The 22,465-nt window shown below is 36.1% G+C and overlaps 2 protein-coding genes across 2 annotated transcripts in view; one reads left to right on the forward strand and one right to left on the reverse strand.

Moving 5' to 3' along the window:
* Positions 1-4,169, forward strand: part of DNAH7 (dynein axonemal heavy chain 7) — a gene marked incomplete at its 5' end in the record, with an annotated part of 302,031 nt that extends 297,862 nt beyond the window's left edge. The window contains 2 exons of the mRNA XM_007953149.2: positions 1,236-1,339; positions 3,963-4,169. Coding sequence (XP_007951340.2) covers positions 1,236-1,339; positions 3,963-4,169 — 311 coding nt within the window. The remainder of the gene's footprint in view (positions 1-1,235; positions 1,340-3,962) is intronic.
* A 2,784-nt stretch (positions 4,170-6,953) lies between these two features.
* Positions 6,954-22,465, reverse strand: part of SLC39A10 (solute carrier family 39 member 10) — a 32,408-nt gene continuing 16,896 nt past the window's right edge. Inside the window, exons 4-9 of the mRNA XM_007953151.2 lie at positions 21,336-21,524; positions 17,972-18,092; positions 16,235-16,603; positions 14,910-14,990; positions 10,172-10,362; positions 6,954-7,112 (exon numbers count right to left, since the gene is read on the reverse strand). Coding sequence (XP_007951342.1) covers positions 6,954-7,112; positions 10,172-10,362; positions 14,910-14,990; positions 16,235-16,603; positions 17,972-18,092; positions 21,336-21,524 — 1,110 coding nt within the window. The remainder of the gene's footprint in view (positions 7,113-10,171; positions 10,363-14,909; positions 14,991-16,234; positions 16,604-17,971; positions 18,093-21,335; positions 21,525-22,465) is intronic.

The raw sequence follows: 22,465 nt of genomic DNA on the forward strand, positions 1-22,465 counted from the left end.
TGCTTGGACCCTGCGTGCAGCCGTGTCGTTGCTCAGCAGCCTGTCATGCTCTGCCAACCATGGGACTTATAATGGACTTAAGTTAATGGCCTGCTGTGTGGTTTGATAACATCGGGACTGTGCCTTTTTACTTGTCAACCTTGGGGCTTCTCAGCCTCAGCAGCCAGAGCTATCTGAGTGAAGAAACACCTCTAGCTCCAGTGGGCCAGGAGCAGGAGGCAGAGTTGGACCCCAAGGTTGAAGGGCTTTCACCCAGCCCCTAGAGCCTGCCACTTTGAACTTGGACTTAAAAGCCTCCAAATAGTGAGAATAAACTCCTGTTTGTTAAGGCCATCCCATTTGTGGTATATTCTTGTCAGAGCAGCACTAGGTAACCAGAACAATGCCTATTAATGGGATTGCTGGTTCAAATGGTATTTCTAATTCCAGCTTTTTAAGGAATTGCCATACTGTTTTCCACAGTGGTTGTATCATTTTACAGTCCCACCAGCAGTGGATGAGGGTCCCCATCTCTCCACATCCTCACTAGCATTTGTTATTTTCTGTCTTGTTGAACTTTGCCTTTAGTGCTGGGGTGAGATGGTATCTCATTGTTGTTTTGATTTGCGTCTCTCTGATGGCTAATAATCATGAGCATTTCTCCATGTTTTTGCTGGCAGCCAGAATATCCTCATTGGTGAAGTGTTCATTCAGGTCTTCTGCCCATTTAATTGGATTGTTAATCCTTTTGTTGTTGAGGTGTTGGAGTTTTCTATAAATTTTAGAGATAAGTCCTTTGTCAGATATGTAATTATCAACCAGTATGAATTTGTTACTGTCATTCTGTTATATGCATTTTCATGGTGTTCATTTCTTTGTTCCATATAATTTTCTCATTATATTCTTGCGTAACCTCTGACAACTTATTATAATCATTGGCAAAGCTAATATAGTGCTCAAACAACCTGAGGACTTCCCCCAGGATAGTGTAAAATTCCTTATATCATTTGTCTTCCATTTAGTTGCAGAGGCAACACCCTGTTTTACTATCGCATGACTTCTCTAGGCAAGGTACTGATGTTCTTGAACTATGGCCCTTAAAACAAAGCACTCAGAACAATGGCTTTTGTTTTAGAATAAGCCATAGATTGCTAACCCCTTATGTGCATAGTATTCCCATGTAGGAATTTTAGATTGTGATTTCAATCAATATACATACTGAGAGTGTTGTATTGACCCATTTCTTTTACAATTAGGTGTTTTCATTTATGGACTGTTTCTGGATGGTGCTTCCTGGAATAGAAAGATCAAGAAACTTGCAGAATCTCATCCCAAAATTCTTTATGATACAATGCCTGTGGTTAGTATTTTCTAATAACATAGACATGGGGATGAGGGGAGCTATAATATACACGTTCAGTATCCCTATATATATATATGAATATATATATATGAATATGTATGTGTGTGTGTGTGTGTGTGTGTGTATACAGTGACCTAAAAATGTGAATCTTGAAGATTGGAGGATTTCCATATGAAAACCATCTGCTTGAAAAGTTAACTTTTTCTAGCCACCTCATCTTCAGCATGAAGGAGTTCTGGTGGCACAGTGCGTAAAGCATTTGGCTGCTAATCGGGAGGTTGCCAGCTCAAACCCACCAGCTGTTCCAAGGAGGAAGAGGCAATCTACTTCTGTAAAGATTTACAGCCTTGGAAACCCAGTGGGGGTTGCATGCCAAGTTGTAGTCAACTCATTGGCAGTGGGTTTTTTTTTTGGGGGGGGGGGCTTATCTTCAGCCGTGTATATATTTGATCATATAATTTTTTTCCACTTGTTAAGTCAGAATGGCTGGATATTTTCACTCAATTTGAATTCACTCAATTTGAAAGGTTGGTCTGAGATGATATGATAAAATACAGGCTATGGGATTTGCATGAGTTCTGTTGAGGGGAGCTCTGGAAGCAGCTCAAAGAGGCAAAAATCTTTCAGGTCAACTACAATAGATAGAGTGAGGGGCGAGCTGACTACCTGCCAATTAGGAGAACCTACTACATACACCCAGATACTGTGAGCAGAAAAAAGGTGCAAATGGGAGACCTAAATTGAAAGTCACAAGGGCAAATGTTTGCAATTTCACGACTTTGGGAACGAGCAGTTTTTCTTTCCCATGGGAACTTGCACTCAATAGCAGAAACCATTTGTTCATAAATGTGTAATGATTCTTCTAAGTCCACTAGTAAGGAATTTAACAAAATAAATAAATCTCATTAGGAAAACCCATTCTTTGGTGGAAATAAAATACATCCAATTTTCGAGTGTTATGAGTCCTTATGTTGTTGTTGTTGTTATGTGCCTTCAAATCAGCCCCAACTCATAGCGACCCCTCCTTGGGTTTCCGAGGCAGTATCACTACAGAAGTAGGACTGCCCAACCTTCCTTCCGAGGAGTGGCTGGTGGGTTTGAACCGCCAGCCTTCTGGTTACCAGTCAAGTGCTTTAGCCACTATGCTACCAGAGCTCCTATGAGTCCTTATATGGTAGCTGTATTTGCTGTGGATCCACCTATGATAAAGGCACTTGGCTGCTAGCCAGGTCAGCTGCTCTGCAGGAGGAAGATGAGGCAATCTGCTTCCATAAAGATTGATAGCCTTGGAATTCCAAGGGGGATTGCTGTGACTTGGAATCGACTCAGTGGCAGTGGGTAATGGTTTTTTTTTATGATAAAGAGTCTGGATTCTACAGTTATGTGGGAGAAATAAGGACCTTCATTTTTATTTGCTCCTTCAGTTTGTTTTGACCTGAGAAACTTAAAAGATGGCTCTTAACAAATAGGCTGTCAAAGTTTATCACCTCACCCACTGCCATCAAGTCGGACCCGACTCACAGCGACCCCTCCTTGGGTTTCTGAGGCAGTATCACTACAGAAGTAGATTGCCCAACCTTCTTTCCAAGGAGTGGCTGGTGGGTTTGAACCGCCAGCCTTGTGGTTAACTGTCAAATGCCTTAGGCACTATGCCACCAGAGCTCTCAACACCTCAAGGATTGCTTATTATAAGAAAATAATAATAAATTAGAATAAATTCTAGAACAAAGCATTATAGTGCATCTTTATTAGAGGTTTATTCTTTAGTCAGAGATCAGTCTTCCTTAAAAGCCACCCATTTTTGAAATTAAGCGAGGTTCACCAATAAGTTACACGTACACTTAACATTATAGGGTGTTGGCTAGTGACTCTAAAAAGAATATGGGTTTATTACATAGCTATAAAGGAATGTGACATTTTAAACAAATAGCATACTATACATATTTCTATTGCCTAAAATGGCCAAACCAAAAAAAATCAAACTCGCTGCCGTTGAGTCAGATTCATTCAACTCATAGCGAACACTCCTTGGGTCTCCAAGGCGGCGTCACTATGAAAGTAGATCGCTCAACCTTCCTTCCGAGGAGCGGCTGGTGGGTTTGAACTGCCAGCCTTCTGGTTAGCAGTCAAATGCTTTAGTCACTATGCTATCAGAGCCCCCCTAAAATAGACAGGGTGAAATCTATATAGCCATTGATAAAATTCCTTCAGAATTTTTTGGGACAACTGGTCATCAATTTATAAAGGCACATGCTTTTTAGGAATAATGGTGACAGTTCTGTCCTTTGAAAATATATCTGATTTTTCATGGTTCTAAGTGGAAACAGTCATCTGCACATAAGTATGGTGGAGAGGTGATGATAAATAGTTGGGTAATACGGCTTGACAGAGTAGGTGAAAATGACATACTTATTTTTATCAGTTTCCAAAACAGTTCTGAAGATAGCTGAGAGATAAAATGAGTTACACAATGGCAGCACTGCTGAAAGAAAATTTGGGCCACAGAAATTTGCAGGTGTAATTTATCTGACCTTACTCTGGCAATATAGTAGGCTCAAATATAGGTTAAATGGAACATATAACAGCCTTGCTTTAAGAGGTTTTATACCTTTTCTTCTAGATGTGGTTAAAGCCCTGTAAGAGGTTAGATATACCAACACGACCAAGTTATGTTGCTCCACTATATAAGACAAGTGAGCGGAGAGGCACATTGTCCACCACTGGCCATTCCACAAACTTTGTGATCGCCATGGCTCTTCCGTCTGACCAACCCAAGGAGCACTGGATCGGACGAGGTGTGGCACTGTTGTGTCAACTTAACTCATAATGAGATGTCTCTGTCCCTGTTTCTTCTTAGATGGTTGAGTAGAAGAGCACATTTTATTTTTTAAACATTTTTGCTTTAATTTGACTAGAATTATACTTAATTATGAATCTATTTATGTGCAAATGTAGCCTAAATCTCAAATGATTCATACTTCAGTGTAAATAAATGTTCTGAAATAAAGACTAAAGAAAGCACATTGGTATGTTTGCTCTTTTTGAATAACTTTATTTTGGGAGAGTTCCATAACCATTAGGAACATACATAAAATGACACACCACTGTTGACGATGAAAAGAAAAAAAAAATAGCATTTGATCATTTCTAGCTTTATAAATTTTTTTAAAAAATGATTCAGTTACAACAGAAAAAAAGTTTAGATATTTTAGCAAGTATCACCTTGCAGAACCATAATCACATTTAAGCCACTGACTTACTGGTAATGGAAAAATTCACACTGCATCTAGTTACTACAGTATTTCTAAGCATAATCACAGCTGATTGAATGCAATGTGATATACACCAAAACTCATATGGATGTCACACAGTGACAGCAATGTACAAGTAACATTAATGACCTCCAACAAACACATGTTAAATTAGACTGGTCAAGCTAAATGGAATGTTGGAGCCAAACAGAAATGTAGTGGAATTCAGATTGTCTATTAAGACTTGAAACTATACATTAGAATGATGTGAAAACGAAACACTGGTGGAACCCTAACAAAATACTAGCAGCAACTGTTACAGCCCTCTTAAAAGGTTTAAAAAATTCTAGCAAATAAAGATAATACCATTTTTGAGAGAATATAAAACTTTATATACTTCAGCATAACCCATTTGCTTTAAATCAGGCATTTATTTTAAGACTGGGACTATATTCCAGCTGTTGCTTTTCATAAAATTTTTTAAATGAAGCAGATTCGTTGCTGGAATGCAGAATCCTCCATGGGTATAAAAACCCCAAAACAAAGTATAAATATATCTGGTTTAAAACACAAGACAGTTGAATCACTTGAAGTTGGCAGTACTAAATAAAATATCAGCACCTTTTAGGTAGGTTGCTTGAAGTGCCAAGCAATGAGATGAGGACTGTCCTAATTCAGTGCCCAATGCCGAAAACAACGTATGTATAAAACTCCTACGTGTTACAAGAAGGCCATGGAGAAAGCCAGAAAGAATATTTTCAAATATTAAGCATAAATTAAGGAAATAACACCACCTAAATCCCTTGCTTACAGCACAAAGAAGAAACACTGGCAATAACCTATTAACACATGGATGCATATGCTGCTCTGAAAGTTTTGTGGAGTTAACAGGAAAGGAGGAGGACTAAATGAAAACATTTTAAATGGAATGGAAGAAGTTTGGCTCTTAAGTATTTGAACAATAAGATTTTTAAAGCAGCTATACTGGTTGCCAAGCAGATTAAAACAAAGCAGGCTGCACACAGTTCAAATACAGTTCACCTGGCATAAATGAAGATCATATGGCACAGTATGTAAACAGAAAGCTACATGCATTTGACTAGTACTACAAATTATTAGGTTAAAATTCAGATAAACATGGCTTGCACTTCTCACAAATCTTTCACAATTATGGTAGGAACACAAGGCACCTAAAGAGACTCAAATCTCTATCAGGCACCAACAGCATATCTTGGCACAAAATGATCAAGTGATTTCAGCTTTGTTATTTAGATGTATATTCTAAGTCACTTGGTACCATGATAGTCATGGTATCAATAGAGGTTGTCATGGTAGCCATTTTTAACAGACATTTCATGTACAGACTGTGGACATGGAAAAGTTGGATTTTCTGCTCTACAATTCTACTCTGCCAGCCACAGCCTAAAAGCAATAAATACATTCAGAACTGAAACTTCCCAGTCATTTAACCAGTTAGTACTGTTAACAGGGAAACTGAATACTTAAGACCTTGTTTGGGTTCATCATTTTTGGATACACTCTAGGGAGTTACAATGGTAAAGAAGAAACATTTTACCACATGCCCCGCCACCCGCCCCAAAAGACCCAACAAAAACAAAATTAAAGTTTTTAAAAACTCCCAAACACCAAGTATAATATTAATACAAAGAACCATTATGAATCTTTCATTAAACTGAAGCTCACACAAACATATAATCACAATTTTCAGTAGTTTAGGCTGCAGGTTTAAACACTATGCAAATATATACAAAAATAGTAACTCTAGATTCAAGAATAAGGGCTTTTCCCAACGCTAAATCCACACTCTAATGCAGCCTGAGCGTTCTTCTAATTGCTAGTCTATTTTAATGGTTTCAAACTCATGTCAAGTTGATCCCTATTACCATATGTATATAAGTAGCTGAATAAAGGACACTACAATTCACTCTTAAGCATAAACAAAAAGTCTGCCCAAAGTCCACGTAAAATATTTTTAAAGTTTAAATGATTTTTTTTTGGTTCAATTTCTATTTCTGCATAGCCACAGAAGTTTCTACTAATAAAGAGACTACTTTAGTGTTTTATATGATTATTAACAGGAGTCTTAATCAAACCTACATCAACACTGGTTCACAGAGTTCCATTTTCTCTTTTCTTTAGCACAAACTTTATGTTTTTAAAAGACCCCCTCACTCAGAAAAAACAGTACTGAGCACCAGTCTTGTGGATAAGCTCAAACCTATGGAAGTTGTAAGTAGTGCAAGCCACTGACTTCTTTGAGCAAAGTACACACAGTACAAGGAACAGATGCAAAGCTGCGTGGCAACATTCTTGTAATCAACAGTAATTACTGGGAATGTTCAAAACTGGATGTCAAACACAATTTTGTCTTCATAGAGGGCAATCACCAGCATGATGGCAAACCCCAGCAGCAATCCTAAATTCTGCAGAATGAACTGCCCCACGGGACAAAAGCCATGTTCTTCATTGTCACCATCACCATGCAACATTTCTGGAAGCTGAAAAAAGAAACAGATCTTAACAAGCAATTTTGTATTATGCTCTGCCTGAATATTTTTAAAACATTTTCCTACTTAAGAAAACTAATGACTAAAAAAATGGGAGCTCTGCTGGCCCAGTGCCTAAGGCATGTGAGTGCTAACCAGAAGTCTGGCGATTCAAACCCACCAGCCACTTCCCATAGAAATATCACCTCAGAAACCCAGGTCACTGTGAGTCAGGAACGACTTGATGGCAGTGAGTTTGGTTTTTTGGTTTGAAAATGTAACTACAAAAACAAAATAATGATCTTATTCATCACATTTTAGTCAAACAGTGAGAAAGAAATTTTATACTTTGCCTATGTGTTAAGTAAATACTAAATCTGTTCCCATCTTGCCTCCTAGCAAATACACACACACACTCTCTCTCTCTATATATATGTCATCATTTTTTAATCAAATTCCACTCACCTTATTGTGACATTTTACTTTATGCTAAAGCATAATACAACTTCTTATTGCCAATAATCTTTTCTCAGAAAAGATCACAATTCCCACATTTATTGATAGATACATTGACACAGTGGCTGCAATGATGGGCTCAGGTACAGCAAGGATCATGAGGCTGGCACTAGACCAGGCAGTTTTTTGTTCCGCTGTACATAGGGTCGCTGTGAGTTGGAGATGACTCGATGGCACCTAACAACAGTAACTATTAAACTTTCTGAGAAAGTGGGATTACTTTTGGGGATACCTAATTCAAAACTGGATTATTCCTTCACTATTTTCTATTTGAAATTCTCATTTCCAACTGCAAATGACAGCAAGGATAAGCAGGCATTTAGAGACAATTCCAAACAGACATCTCTATGCCTTTAAGACAAAACTTTGCTAAGTCAGAAAATAGTTTATCAAAGCTATCCAAAATAACTAGTCCTAACTTATGCTGTGAGATTGCCCTCACTGTATATTCTCTTAATATTGATAAGGTTCAGAATATTTAAAAAATTTTAATTCTTTAAAGGCATAGTGCTTTGAAACATTTAATGATAGTTTAACTCCTAAAGGATGAGCACTGCTATGTACTATTAAAGAATAATCCATAGGTTCAAACTACAAAAATTAAATCATTTTCTAAATAACCCAGATGTAATGAAGATGAAATGCATTTGCATTATTATAAGCATAATTTTTTTCCACTCAAACATAATCAAAATTGCAAAAGAATTGCCACTTACAGTTTTCACTTTCATGTTTCTGCAAAAATCAAGTTTGCAATCACTTGTCTACAAAAATGGTACTGATTTGCTACTCTCTTAGACACGTTTTACTTCCAACAGTATCTCAGTGTTTTGCATTTTAGAGAGGAGAAATGTAGCGTTAAGTCTATGATGCCTGCCTAGGAAGAAACACCGTAATTCAAGTTCTTAAATAATGAGAACATCATTTAATCCAACCAGCACACTCTGACAGTGCAGCAGTACAGTCAACAATCTCCTGAGAGTCATATAAGACTACTACATGCCAGTCATCTACTCCATTTACAAATCTATGGAAGTTGTATATAACGGTTTATTATATGTTTCTAAGGCCATTAATCCTGTCCAAACTTTTCACTAAATTACCTCATCAAATCAACTAACGATTTATGACAGGGGCTGGCAAACTGCTGAATCCACCCAGCCTAATCATTTATGCACTGTCTATGTAACAGTAGAATTGAGTAGTTGTAGCAGAGACCATATTGTTAAGGAGCTGGCCTTAGCTAGAACAGGGATCTTTCTAAACAGGTATAGATACACAGGGTGAGTAGAAATGGCGATGGTAACTTGTAAAAGGTGTCTTGATAGCATGAGTGTTCTCCACGAAATAGGAAGCAAGGTTATCAGCTGAGCATGAGGATAGGAGATGAGGTAGTAGAGGTGTGAGAAGAAAAGGAGGAAACGGCTACTTCTAGGTAACAGGAGTTCTGGTGGCACTGTGGTTAAGGCATTGGGATGCTAAGCAAAAGGTAGCTAGTTCAAACCTCACCAGCTGCTCCACAGGAAGCAGATGAAACAATCTACTTCTGCAAAGATTTACAGCCTTGGAAACCCAATAGGGGCCACTATGAGTTGGAAATGACTCAGCGGCAATGCACTTGGTACTTTAGGTAACAGAATTTATTTTCTTTTTATTTTTTCTAAACTTTCTATGTTGTTGTTATGTGCCATCAAGTCAGCCGCGACTCATAGCGACCCCTCCTTGGGTTTCCGAAGCAGTATCACTACGGAAGTAGATTGCGCAACCTTCCTTCCGAGGAGTGGCTGGTGGGTTTCAACCGCCAGCCTTCTGGTTAGCAGTCAAATGCCTTAGGGACTATGTTACCAGAGCTCCTAAACTTTCTATAATGAATAGGTATTACTTTCATGACTAAAATTTTAGGTTTTGTAAGTTTGAAATGAGACTATCTGAAAGCTCCTATAAGGATGAATGTAATTATCTATTTCAAACAAAACAAAAATTAACCAAATTTCTGAGTTCTGTTAATACAATATTTAAATAAGATATTTAGGATATTAAAGTGAAATTAAAATAAAGGTAGCTATTAGTTCTCAAATTAAGTAACTTTTAGCTAATGTTAGAGAGAAGGAAAATTATATAAATCCTTTGGAATAGATCATGTCTTCCAGAAAACTGGCTTACCAAATAGATGTAGGATTTATTTCCTGGCCATAAACGTAGCTCAAAGAACTATTCTGTGAACAATAACAAATACCTACAAACCAATATTACAAAATCCTCAAAGTAGTTTAATTTTGTTAATTGTATTTCTAAATACTACTGATGATGACTTTGAATGCTAACATTACTTGGTCAGAAATCTACAGCATTTCAACTGGTTTCCAAAGAAGAAATACTTCCATTTAAATGTCTTTTCTTGATACATTATTTAGAATCATTTATCTTTAAAGTGGGTTATATATAAATTTTTAATATAGCATGGCTTCCAAACCACTTCCAAGATTTCTGCCATTTTTGGCTGCTTTTATTCTATTTGCAGGCTTAGTTCACAATAAAAATATAAAACATCTTACCATATCCACCAAGGCTACATAGAGGAACATGCCTGCCGTAATTGCAAAGATCCAAAGTGTGATGTTATTGGCATACTGCCCAACAGCTGTGCCTATCAGCATGCCTATGTAAGCCATCATGGCAGAAAGGAGGTTGTAAACAATCGCTTGTTTTACAGTCATTCCTGCTTTAAGAAGAACTGCAAAGTCACCTGCAATGAAGAAGTAATGGGAAAGGTTTAAAACCACACACTTTAAAACACTTATCTGAATGAAGTAATGCAACAAAATACAAAATTAAGAATGACATAAATGACATCTTTAATAACTGTTAACACATAAAATTTACTTTTTACTCATTCAAATACATGCAAAAAAATAGATGGATTTCAAAACAGACACACACAGTATGATTCCATATTGTGGAAGGATGGATGTGACTACAGAGGACTAGCATGAGGCAGGAAGAAAGGGGCACACTCCATTATTTATCCCTGTTCCAAAAATATTATGACACACTACAAATCATTTCTGAAAAGTTAACACACTACTAGTAAGGAGACTGTCCAGCAGTGGCTTCCAAGTTGCCATCTAACACTATTCTCCTTACACGTTTTCCATTCCTGATCTAAATTACCTTAATTCTCTGGCTGGGACTTGGATTCTCTATCACCTTTCATCTCTTTTCTGCCCTAGAATTTAATTTGTTTAATTGCCTATGGTCTGCCATTCTCAGCTTTCTCTAAGGAAAGAGCTCTGTAACTTCTTCCTCCACAAATCTTCATGTTTTCAGTAATTCTTCCATTAGTTGTGCTAAGCAAGTGCTCTGATTTAGCCCAAAATGAGACTACAGAAGTACAGGCACCAAACAGCAAGAATTAATCAAGATTCATGGCTATTTTTATCTAGTACTTTTAAAACTGAGGTTTAACTTACATACACAATTCATTATTTTTTGATGTAGAGTCCTATGATTTTGAAAAATACCATATATAACCATAACCACTATGAAACCATTATCCCAAAACACTCCCCCAGGCCTATTACCCCAGCAACTAGTGATCTTTCTGTCACTGTAATTTTGCCTTTTTAATCTATTTTCACTTGCTATAATGCATGTAGATTAATCTATGTTAATGATTGTATCATCAATCACTCCTATCCATTGTTATATAGTAGATGAACCAGTTTATTTACCCATCTACTAGATGAAGGACATTTTTGTGGTTTTCAGTTTTTGGCAATTAAGAATACAGATATTATAAAAACCAAAAAAAAAAAAAAAAAAAACAAACCAAACTCACTGCTGTCGAGTCAGATACAACTCATAATGACCCCTCCCTGGGTTTCTGAGGCAGTACCACTATGGAAATAGATTGCCCAATCTTCCTTCTCAGGAGTGGCTTGTGGGCTTGAACTGCCAGCCCTCTGGTTAGCAGTCAAGTGCCTTAGGAACTATGTACATTCATAATCAGGTTTTTGTGTCACCCTAAGTTTTCATTGCTCTTGAGTAAATAACCTATACGGTTGGTTGCTACAAGTTGGAATCAACTCAACAGCAGTGGGTTTTAGTTTAAATGCACGAGCAGGACTGCAGAACCATCAAGTGAGTGTATTTTATAAGAACGTGCATCTCTATTAGCAATGTATGAGAGATCCTGTTGTACCACATCCTTGCCAGCCCAAGACACATCTAGCACCTGAAATCTCATGTGTTTACTTGCCATCTGTATATTTAGTCAAGTCTTTCTGCATATCTTGCCTTTTTTTCTATTGCTGTTTGCTTTCTTATATTGAGTTTTAAATACTTTGAATTAAAAGCATTTTGTCAGATAGTGTTCTGCAAGTATTTTGTCCCAGTTTGTGGTTTGTCATCTCATTGCGTTGTGTTTCACGAGCAAGTTTTTAATTTTTATGAAGATTATTTTATTATTTTTTTCCTTTACATATCACACTTTTGGTGTTGTATCTAAGAACATTTTGCCTACTCAAAGGACAGAAATTTTTTTTTTCCTATTTATCATTGCGTAGTTTTATATTTTTAGATTTTCCATTCGTATCAATGATTCATATTAATTTTATCTATAATGCAATGTATAGCTCAATGGTTTTTTGTTTATTTTCATAAAAACATCCAACTGTTCCAGCACCATTTGTTGAAAATAAGTTGCCAAATGCGTGAAGACTCTATATACCACTTGTTTATGTCTCCTCTTTCACCTGTACCAACTGTCTTGATTACTGTGGTTCTACAATAAGTCCTGAAATCAAGTGTGTTATCCCTTTTTAAAATTGTTCTGGCTATTAGAATTCTTTACCATTTCTAGGTAAAATTTTGAAAAAGTTTGCTCTTCTCTACAAAAACTCCTGCTGGGACTTTGATTGAGATTTCACTAAATCTATATGGAGAATTGATACCTTAACAATAATGTGCCTTTCCAGTCCATGAACATGGTGTATCTTTTCATTTATTTAAGTCTTTTTTGATTCGTTTTATTGGTGATTTGTACTTTTCAGCATACAAAGTCTATACTTATTAGATTTAACCTAACTATTTCAAACTTGGTATTATTGCAAACAATACCTTTTAAAAATACTCAATTTCTAGTTGTTTACTGCTAGTATATAGCAGTACAATTTTGTATAATGATTTTTTATCAAGATGCATTATTTCATTCAAAATCTTTGTTTTAGATTATAAATTCTCAAAAGTATCTTTATCTCCACCTTCCTTCTCAGCATGAATCTGTATAAACATTTAAAAAATGAGTCAAAGAAGAAATCATAGTTGAAATTTATACTGAACAAGTAAACCTATTTATCATTTGATGAATCAATAATCCTTCCTTCCTGCTGATGAGGGATATCATTAAGACAATGATTGAGGTGTGCCTGCCAAAGCTGTTAAATTAATATGACCCAATGCTATACAGTTGTCTCTCACTATCCATGGGGGATTGGTTGCAGGCCCCTGTGTATACCAAACTCTGCAGATGTTAAAGTCCCTTATATAAAATGGCATAGTATTTGCATATAACCTACACACATCCTCCCAAGTACTGTAAATCATCTCTAGATAACTTATTATCCCTAATATAAAGTGAATAGCACTTTATGATCCCTCTTAGCCTTTAAGATATTACTTTGACCACTTAATTGTGTCCCCCACCTCCCTAATATTTTCAATCCCTGATTGGTTGAATCCATGAATGCAGAATCTACAGATACAGAGGGCTAATTATAGTTGTGGTTCTATCTGCCAACATAAACTACTGAGACCATTTTTAACAAGTATATATTTAAGGTTCTTTATTCTAGCCTCCACCCTTCCAAGACTGCATTATTTTCTGCTTTTAATTTTTTTTTGAAACCAAGTGTTTTCAGTAATGGCATTTAGAATGAAATGAAAAAAAGATTTTTTTTTTGTCGACATGGAGTTTTATAAAATTAGTGGGACACATATACTCCAAGGGGTCTCTGGTGCTGGAGTTGATGTGATGATGCCCATTTCTTCAGATTCAAGCATTTATAGAAGCCCTCACCATCTGGCATCATGCACTAAAAGTGGGGTAAGAGAGTCCCACTAAATCCCAGATGTGGAAAATATAGGTGGGCACTATATGGCCCTCAGGTCATGAAATGGTTTAAAAAACAAACAAACAAACTTATGTGTATAAAACATTATCTAAATCTATACAGTGCATGTGTCAAATTTTCTCATTTATGAAATTTAATTTTGAATTTGTATCTAGAACAATACATCTGAAAGGAAATGCAAAATGGACATTTTAACCTCTCTGAGCTAGAGTTGCATTATTTATGAGCTACATTCCCTTATGAAAATTTTATCTCCTTGAAATTGAAAAACATTACTCAATGTTAGTAAGAGACTTTTGGATTATCTGACTGTCTGGTTTCCTAACACCACTTAAAACAGAACCAAGGAAACAAAACAACTGAAGTTTGTAAAACTCTAGTAGTGTCAGAGATACCTAACATTAGTTTTAAAAAATCAATCATACAACTAATTAGAGGAAGTGCATAGGACACAGTATCTGCACACAAATAATCTAGAGTTTAAGAAACAGAACATCTAGAAAGGAAATACACTAAGTATCAAGAGCAAGTAAGTGATAATTTTAAGGAAGTAATCCAAAGACTGAAGTACTGAGGATGGTACTGAAGTTGGAGAAAGTGACTGTGAACACAATAAACTAGGATTAAAGGAGTAGGACAAGCCAAGGAGGACGATGGTACAGCTAAAGGAATAGTTGGCTCAGGAATATATACTGCATGTTTGGTGAATTGTGTTTAGGTGAAGTGGAAAACATGTGACAGGATGTACTGCAGTCAGATTAGAAAGGAAGGCAGGTAGAGGCCAGGTGATATGAAGCCCATTAAAAGTAGGACTAAGAAATCTCAGCTTTATTTTTGTATGTAAACGAAGCTACTGGAAGGTTTTGATCACATCAGGAAGCTACATTTTAGGAAGATAGAGTTGGTAATAAGGTATGAGATGGACTAGAGCAGAATGAAACCAGAGAAATAAAATGAAACCAGAAGATAAAGACTGTGGAAACTCTTCAAGGTAAACACAGTGGAGGCAATGAGGACCTGGTTTACTATCAGGGTATGTCTTACAATCATGTCACTTTACACTTGCCATGGGTCATTTTTTGTTTTAACATCTACGAAATTTGGATGCATTTTATAACTGAAGAGGTCTTAGAATGTGGTAAAAGTTTTCAAGTTCTATTACCTAATTCATGTGGCAGTTCATGACAGAAGACAGCTATGGAAGTACTGATGCCTCCAGTCAATCCAGCACTGAAAGCTGCTCCTGGGAAAGAAAGACATCAAGTGGCATTTACTGATTTGCGCTCTTTGTCCATTTTAATTAAGGATTACAAATTCAGTCTCTTTCATCTATCTAAATTAATTACATAATATGTTTATGACTCACTGATCTTACACACTGTAGTAAAGGGAGTGACTCAAAAAAGAAAATTAATTTCCCTATTTATGTAACTTTAAATCACTAAGACCTTGGGAATAGAAACAGTTTTCAATGCTCAATTTTAAGTCTTGGAAGTCTATGATTTTGCTTGCTGTTTCGTATTTATATTTAGCTATTTAAGTAGCTATAATCCTTCCCCAAGCTTTTCTAGGTCTAAAGCATAAATAGTACAAAGTATTTGTCTGATGAACTTAAGAGATTAAGCTCAGAGGTAAAAATACATTTAATTCAATTACTAGCAGAAGGCATATCCTTTAGCACTGACAAGCACTGTGGATTCAAAAACATGGTCTTTGTTCTCTGAAAGAAATGAAAGATTACTTCTAGTGATGAACAGTCTTAATCTCAAATAAACTCATCTATTGATCACATCTAATGTTCTTCTGGGAGCTCTGGTGGTGTAGTGCCTAAGGCATCTGACTGCTAACCAGAAGGCTGGCAGTTCAAACCCACCAACCACTCTTCGGAAGGAAGATTGAGCAATCTACTTCCGTAGTGATCCCGCCTCGGAAACCCAAGGGGGGGTCTCTATGAGTCAAAAGTGACTTAACAGCAGTAAGTTTAACGTACTTCTATATTGGTAATGTAAGTTTACATTAACAAGATTCTAATAAAATATATTTCAACTTGGTACAATGGATTTTTCACATTATAGAATTTTTCATCACCTTTTCAAAAACAGAGAAAACTAATTAAACCCATGATTAAAATTACTTTGTTCTCATTCAGGGATGTGTAAACATACTTGAAAACATGAATGTTAAGGCAGTCTCTTCATTGTGGTGGCATTGTGCTTTGAGTAAGAAATCAAGTTATTAAAGAAGCAAATTGAGGGATTTGTTTATAAGTTCTTAAAAACCAGTGAAATTACACCTTTACAATCTATCAAACTCATTAGCACAGCCTTTGGAAACACCAAATACAGGAATAATGTATGACAGTAGTTACTAAACTCCAGATAAACTTTAACCTCACATATTCACTCCTAAGGTTAGAGCAGACACGGAAGAAGAAGAAAAAAATCTTAAAGAACAACAAATCAAAACTCAAGCTTCAAGTCCACTTACCAATTGCTAGCCCATCACTGAAGTTGTGGATGCCATCCCCCATGATTACCATCCAAGCTATATTAGCTATTCCCGTTTCTTTGAGATCTGATCCAGAATGACAAGGGCCATGTGAATGGTGAGAATGTTTGTGGTGCCACTGATGATTATGTTTCCTCAGCACAGTCTGACTCTCCTCGAGGTGGTTATGTGCAGCAGCACGGAGATCATGCTCACGAATGGCATGTAACCCATCATTGTGAGAACGGTCCATGATTTTCTCCTCTTCTACACAAAGGTAATTTTTAGGAGGGGATTCTTGTTGGCCTTCTAAATCTGTCAGTTCAGTTTCATTAAGTCGATCTTCAGAAACAACCGAGTCATCAGTTCCTACATTTATAGCAAAGGATACGCTTTATCAACAAGTAAATGCATGCACATTTGCAATTTAACACAGGAAAAATAGCTGTGTAATGAACATTTAAGAGAATGCCTTTTAAAACTCTTAATACATTTCCCTCAAATTAATTAGAAGCCATTCCAATACAGTAATGTTTTCTGAAGTCCAATAAAAATAAACAAACACATATATACACATGAAACAAACGGGGTATCTGAGGTCCAACTGAGGTAACTGGGAGCAGGATGATATCAGTAGCAGGCAAAGTGAGGAGAAACACTGGAAAGCATGAAGATAAGTGTGAAACTGAAGGAGCACAGCATGGAAGAGTTGATGAAAATCAAAGGGTGGAAAGTTACTATACAGAATTTACAGTCTAACAAAATGAAATCCATTTTTCAGTGAAAGAAGGTACCTTAAGAATTTACCCAATTCTAACCTTCTCATATCATTTCAGAAAACAAAGGCATATAAAATGTAAATGACTTGGCCCAATATCATACAGTGATCTGATGCCAGAGTTCTCTACATCCCTCAATGCTCAACATACCCCACAATGCTAGTCAGAGATCATTGCTAGAATGAAGTTCAGAAGTCCATGTAAATGATAAAAACATAGGCATTTAAAAAAAAAAAGAGAGAGAGAGAGAGAGAGAGAGAGAGAGAGAGAGACTGGACTCTCACCTAAGTTTCCAAAGAAATTTTCCAAAGTTATTTATTATATGATAAAGATGACAGTATTTCCCAAATTGTATTTTGGGGTAGAGTTCTACATTTAGGCTGCCCCTTTTCTGTGTAACATCATTGATACACTGAGGGGAAGCACAAGTTCAAAGAGAAAGGGTAGAAGAATTAGGTGAAGAAAACCTTTTCAGGTTTCCCTGAGGAATTTAAGCTATTTCATTATACCCATCAGGTAAGAGAATATACAGGTGAATGGGCAGAGAGTTTAAGTACAGAGATGTGATCAAGTAAGGCTGATTTTCCTTTTTCCATATGAAATCAGTCACTACATGAAGGAAATAGAGATTTCTGCACTGTCAAGAAATAGATAACACTCATCTGCCAATTAAAAAGCCTTTTATTCAGTCATTCTTTTTTCCTGTAATGCAGAAGTACAAAATATTTCTTGACCTATGATTAATTGGTTCTGCATTCCAGTCATAAATAAGGCTGAAACCAATAAAACACTAACAAATAAGATTTCAACTAAGACACTCCTATTTATGCCAATACAAGTTAGAAACACTAGTTAGGGAAGCCATAAACACAAGAAATTTCAAACACAGGCATAGTTTGTAAGTAATATTTGAACTTCTAGGCTTTAAAAGTTTGCATTAGTCATAAATGTTGTCTACCAGCAAGAGGCTTGAGCTGAAGCCAGTCAGTATCTGGTGTATTATTTAACTTATGGTCGGAAAGTTTCCTTCCAATGGTTGATTCTTCTGTGCTCTGCTTCATAAACCATTTCTGTTTTCCCTAAAATAAATATCTGGTGTTAGTATCAAATCTGTAACACAATTAGCAAATTGTAATAACACATATGCGGACAATTGTTGTGCCACTTCCTGGACTAATCTTTAAGAGGTCAGGCAGCTGTTGCTTTAGCTAAAGGAAGCAGTCACCAGCTATAAGGAAGCTCAGCATAGACTCTGAGAAAGGCCAGGTGGAGAAGCATTGGGATGCTGAGATGGAATGACTCATTCTTGGACCTTCCAGCCCAGCCCAGCCCAGCCTAGCAACCATGTGGAATTTGAATTCAGTAGAGCAAGTGACCTTAGAGGGTACCATGTGGAGCAGAAGAACTGCCCAGCTGAATCCTGCCTGAATTACTGATATAGAAAACTGTGAGAAGTAATAAATCATTGTTGTAAATCACAAAGGTGTGGGTTGTTTGTTTCACAGAAATACTTAATAGAAAACTGGGTAAATAAAAAGTATTGTGAAAAATAATAACAATAGGGGAATGTCCTAAAGAGAAGAAATAATAGTCATGAGTTGAAGGGAGTAGGGGGAGAGAAGAGGAGGCAGGAGTAACAATAGCATAAAGTCAGTGAGAAGGATTTAGAATTAAAGAAGAAAATACCAGTACTTGGTAGTGTTTTGCTTACTTACTTGCTGTGGTTCTTTACTGTTCACTTTTCAAAATACTTACTAAATGATTACTCCCACTATCCCCAAGTTACTGAAAGCCTATTAAAATGTCTGTTCTATTCAGATATCAATAATTCTTTTCCTTCAACAAATGTCACATTCTTTTTGGTCTTAGATTACTTTGTGTCCTATTAATTATAAAGGAGATACACTGATTTATCTGGTCAGATTCCTTTTTTTTTTTCTTTCATTTTTTATTTCTCACAATTTCAAATTCTACCCAAAAAGCTGCCATATTCTGGGGACTCCATTCTCCTACATAAGCTTACTTTGACAAATAAACAAACAAACAAACAAACAAATAAATGAATGTATTTAACTTTGCCAGTAAATTTAAGTTCAAATGATATCAAACAATGAAGACTAAATTATTAAAAAAAAAAAAAAAAAAACCTGAACTATTCCTTGAATTATGTACTATATTTTATACCTATCTGTAAACTCCACAGTTTCAATATTTGTACATATTATATAGTTAATATTTGTTGCTCTAATGTTAAGTGTACATGATTGAAGAAAATTAGGGCTTCACAGTAATTCCAAAACTACTTATGTATTTTTCAATATGTAATGTATTGTGTTCTAAAATAGATATTCACAGAAATGGACTCTTAATTGGAGCTCTGGTGGTGTAGTGCCTAAGGCATTTTTATTTGACTGCTAACCAGAAGGTTAGCAGTTCAAACCCACCAGCCACTCTGTGGAAGGAAGACTGGGAAATCTACTTCTGTAAAGATTTACCTACCACCTTGGAAACCCACAAGGGATCACTATGAGTCGGAATCAACTCGATGGCAGTGAGTTTTGTTTTTTGGTTTGCCCTCTTACTTGTATTTCTTACATCTCGTCAAATCCTCTTCTTTTTTCCATCTAAATCTATTAATCGCCCTCTTGTCCTCTTCCTTACATCATGATCCTAGTTTAAGCTGCTATCACCTCTCTTGTAAATTATTCTGCAGTAACCTCCTTAGCACACTCTTTTTCCTTCCTGGTACTTCTGGCCTTGACATCCCTCCCACCATATTCTATTCTTCATTCATCTACCAGGATTATTACTTCAGCTTCCACATGACCCTTCAAAAACAAAATACTATTATGTCTCTCTCATGCTTCTCTTAGAAGAACCTTCTTAGTGCCTTTTATCGTTCCTCAGATAATACTTTACTAAGCTCATTAACACCCCTCTCCTCTGAAGGAAATCAAATATGATGATGTCCTGATTAAAATATGGTAACACACAAAACATATACATAGAAAAATAAAACATGTATGTGCATAAATATCATAAAATTATATCTTAAATATAGACTATATAACTAGCCAGAGTTCTTAAAGGGGGGTTGGCAGAGAAAAAGTTATTTGGAGTTAACCAAACAAATGTAGTTTTTAACACTAACTTGTTTTTTATAGGAAGTTTCTCAAAACGTTCTCTAAATGTTCTTTCTTAAACATAACATACTCAAGATAATTTAATCTTTTCCTTATAAGTGAGAAACATCACAAACATGTTACTGAGATAAACTAGAGTTTTAGAGGCAGATATGAACAGGGAGGAACATGTACTAAAATGAGGAAAATGTACTGAAATGAATGGCAGTGGCTCTGAACTTACTTTCTTGGGGGTAATTCTTTTAAATGAGACATGAAACACAGAATACTGAATAATTAGGTATTCAATGTAGTCCAAGCACCATCTCCCAAGAGGTTATTGTCGTTGTTGCTGTTATGTGCTGTCGAGTCAGACCCAACTCATAGTGACCCCTCCTTGGGTTTCCAAGGCAGTATCACTAAGGAAATAGATTGCCCCATCTTCCTTCTGAGGAGTGGCTAGTGGGTTTGAACCGCCAGTCTCCTGGCTAGCAGTCAAGTGCCGTAGGCACTATGCTACTAGAGCTCCCAAGAGGTTATGTTGTTGTTATTTGCCGTTGAGTAGGCCCCGACTCATAGCAACCCTTCCTTGGGTTGCTGAGACAGTATCACTACAGAAGTAGATTGCCCAGCCCTCCTTCCAAGGAGTGGCTGGTGTGTTTGAACCGCCAGCCTTCTAGTTAGCAATCAAGTGCCTTAGGCACTATGCTATCAGAGCTCCTAGTCACTCTTAAAAATCATGCTTTCCTTCATTTCATTCTATTCTCTGACTATAAAGCCTCCTTAATCTTCTACCATTCTTAATGTAATTTTTATAAAGAAATGTGTTAAAGTATTTTCATTAAAAAAATATTAAAATGAAAATCATTGATAGTGAAAATAGTTAAAGATTGATTAAACTTGCCTTTGTTTATACATTTTTTTTTGTACTTTTATAATAGGCATAAATTGGCCCATAACTTTTCCAGCTTATTTAAGTCAATCAGGTAAGACAGAACACAGATGAACTGAATCAACATTGCTGTATCTTGGTAAATATCAAGCTAACTGAACTAACACAAAGAAACAAAGCCCCAGTCAGTTTTGCTGTGAAGGTGACACACTAAGACCAAAGTAAGACAAACATGTGGCCAGAGAAAGAGGGTTCTTGCTCTGAATTTTATATATTAGCAGATGAATAAAGTATTAAGAAACACTTACTCTTTGTTGTTTGTAATGCTTAAACATTCTAATGCAGTGTTCAATAATAAACAGCAAGTAAATGCCTCCTAGAGCGACAAGTCCTTTCAACACAGCATCATATTCTTCCAAAAACTTCTTAGATTCATGCCCATGAGAATGTCCATGCCCATGTGCATGTTGATGACTGTGATCATGTCCACCCTGAGACTATTAATAAGAAGGAAACATTTTAAACAAGTAATTGAAATGACATTTTAAAATTTGAGATTATAATCTCCTGGAGGACACAAGAAAAATATATTTTAATTTCTTAAGGGCTTTCCTAAATATTGTCCCATTTAAAGATAAGTAGTCTTCCATTTCATTTGTTTTACTCAGTGGCCCAGAAAGTACTATATTCCATGTTAACTTTAAAACAAAGACCACAAACTCAATACCCATAGAATTAAGACACATACTACAGTGAATGATAAGGCCTTTGTAAACTGGAATGAATACGATACATTTAAGGGCCTGAGATTTAGTAAAAATAAACACTCACACTAATTCATCAGCAAATTATCACTTGTGATTCCCTACTCTCTCTTTACATTCTATAGATTCTGTTCAAAAATTATTTCCAGGAGGTGATGAGATGTTACATCTATATATAATGTAGATATTAGCATATTCTTCAAATAATTTTCACAATTATACTTAATGTAATTTTCTACATTTTAAAGCTTTAACAAAGATAAATGCCTAGAAACTAAATTTTTTAACACTGTGATCATTAAAGTTTCACAATATTAACATCAGAGAACTAGACTTCAGTTTTTCTTTCCTTGCAAGATTTATTTGAATTCCTTCTCCATTTGCTAGTGGGCAACAGAAGTAGTTTCTAAACTTCTCAAAGGTGGTAAGAAGGGCCAAAGAGATGTAAGTTATATTAAATTAACCCTTCTTAAGTAAACATGAGTCAAACAACATTTAAACACTGCTCCCACTTCAACTGCTCTTATCAGGCCCAATTCCTAAAGAGACTATTGTTGTTGCTTATGACTGGTAAAATAGCAAAGGGTGGAAAGAAAGGGGAAAATGAAGAAAAATTAATATTCACTGTCTTAAGATCCATTAATTAATAAATAATAAAATGCAACATCATGCAC

This window comes from Orycteropus afer, unplaced genomic scaffold (assembly GCF_000298275.1).
Source record: "Orycteropus afer afer isolate SDZICR_OR568_19922 unplaced genomic scaffold, OryAfe1.0 scaffold00374, whole genome shotgun sequence".
NCBI lineage: Eukaryota > Metazoa > Chordata > Mammalia > Tubulidentata > Orycteropodidae > Orycteropus > Orycteropus afer.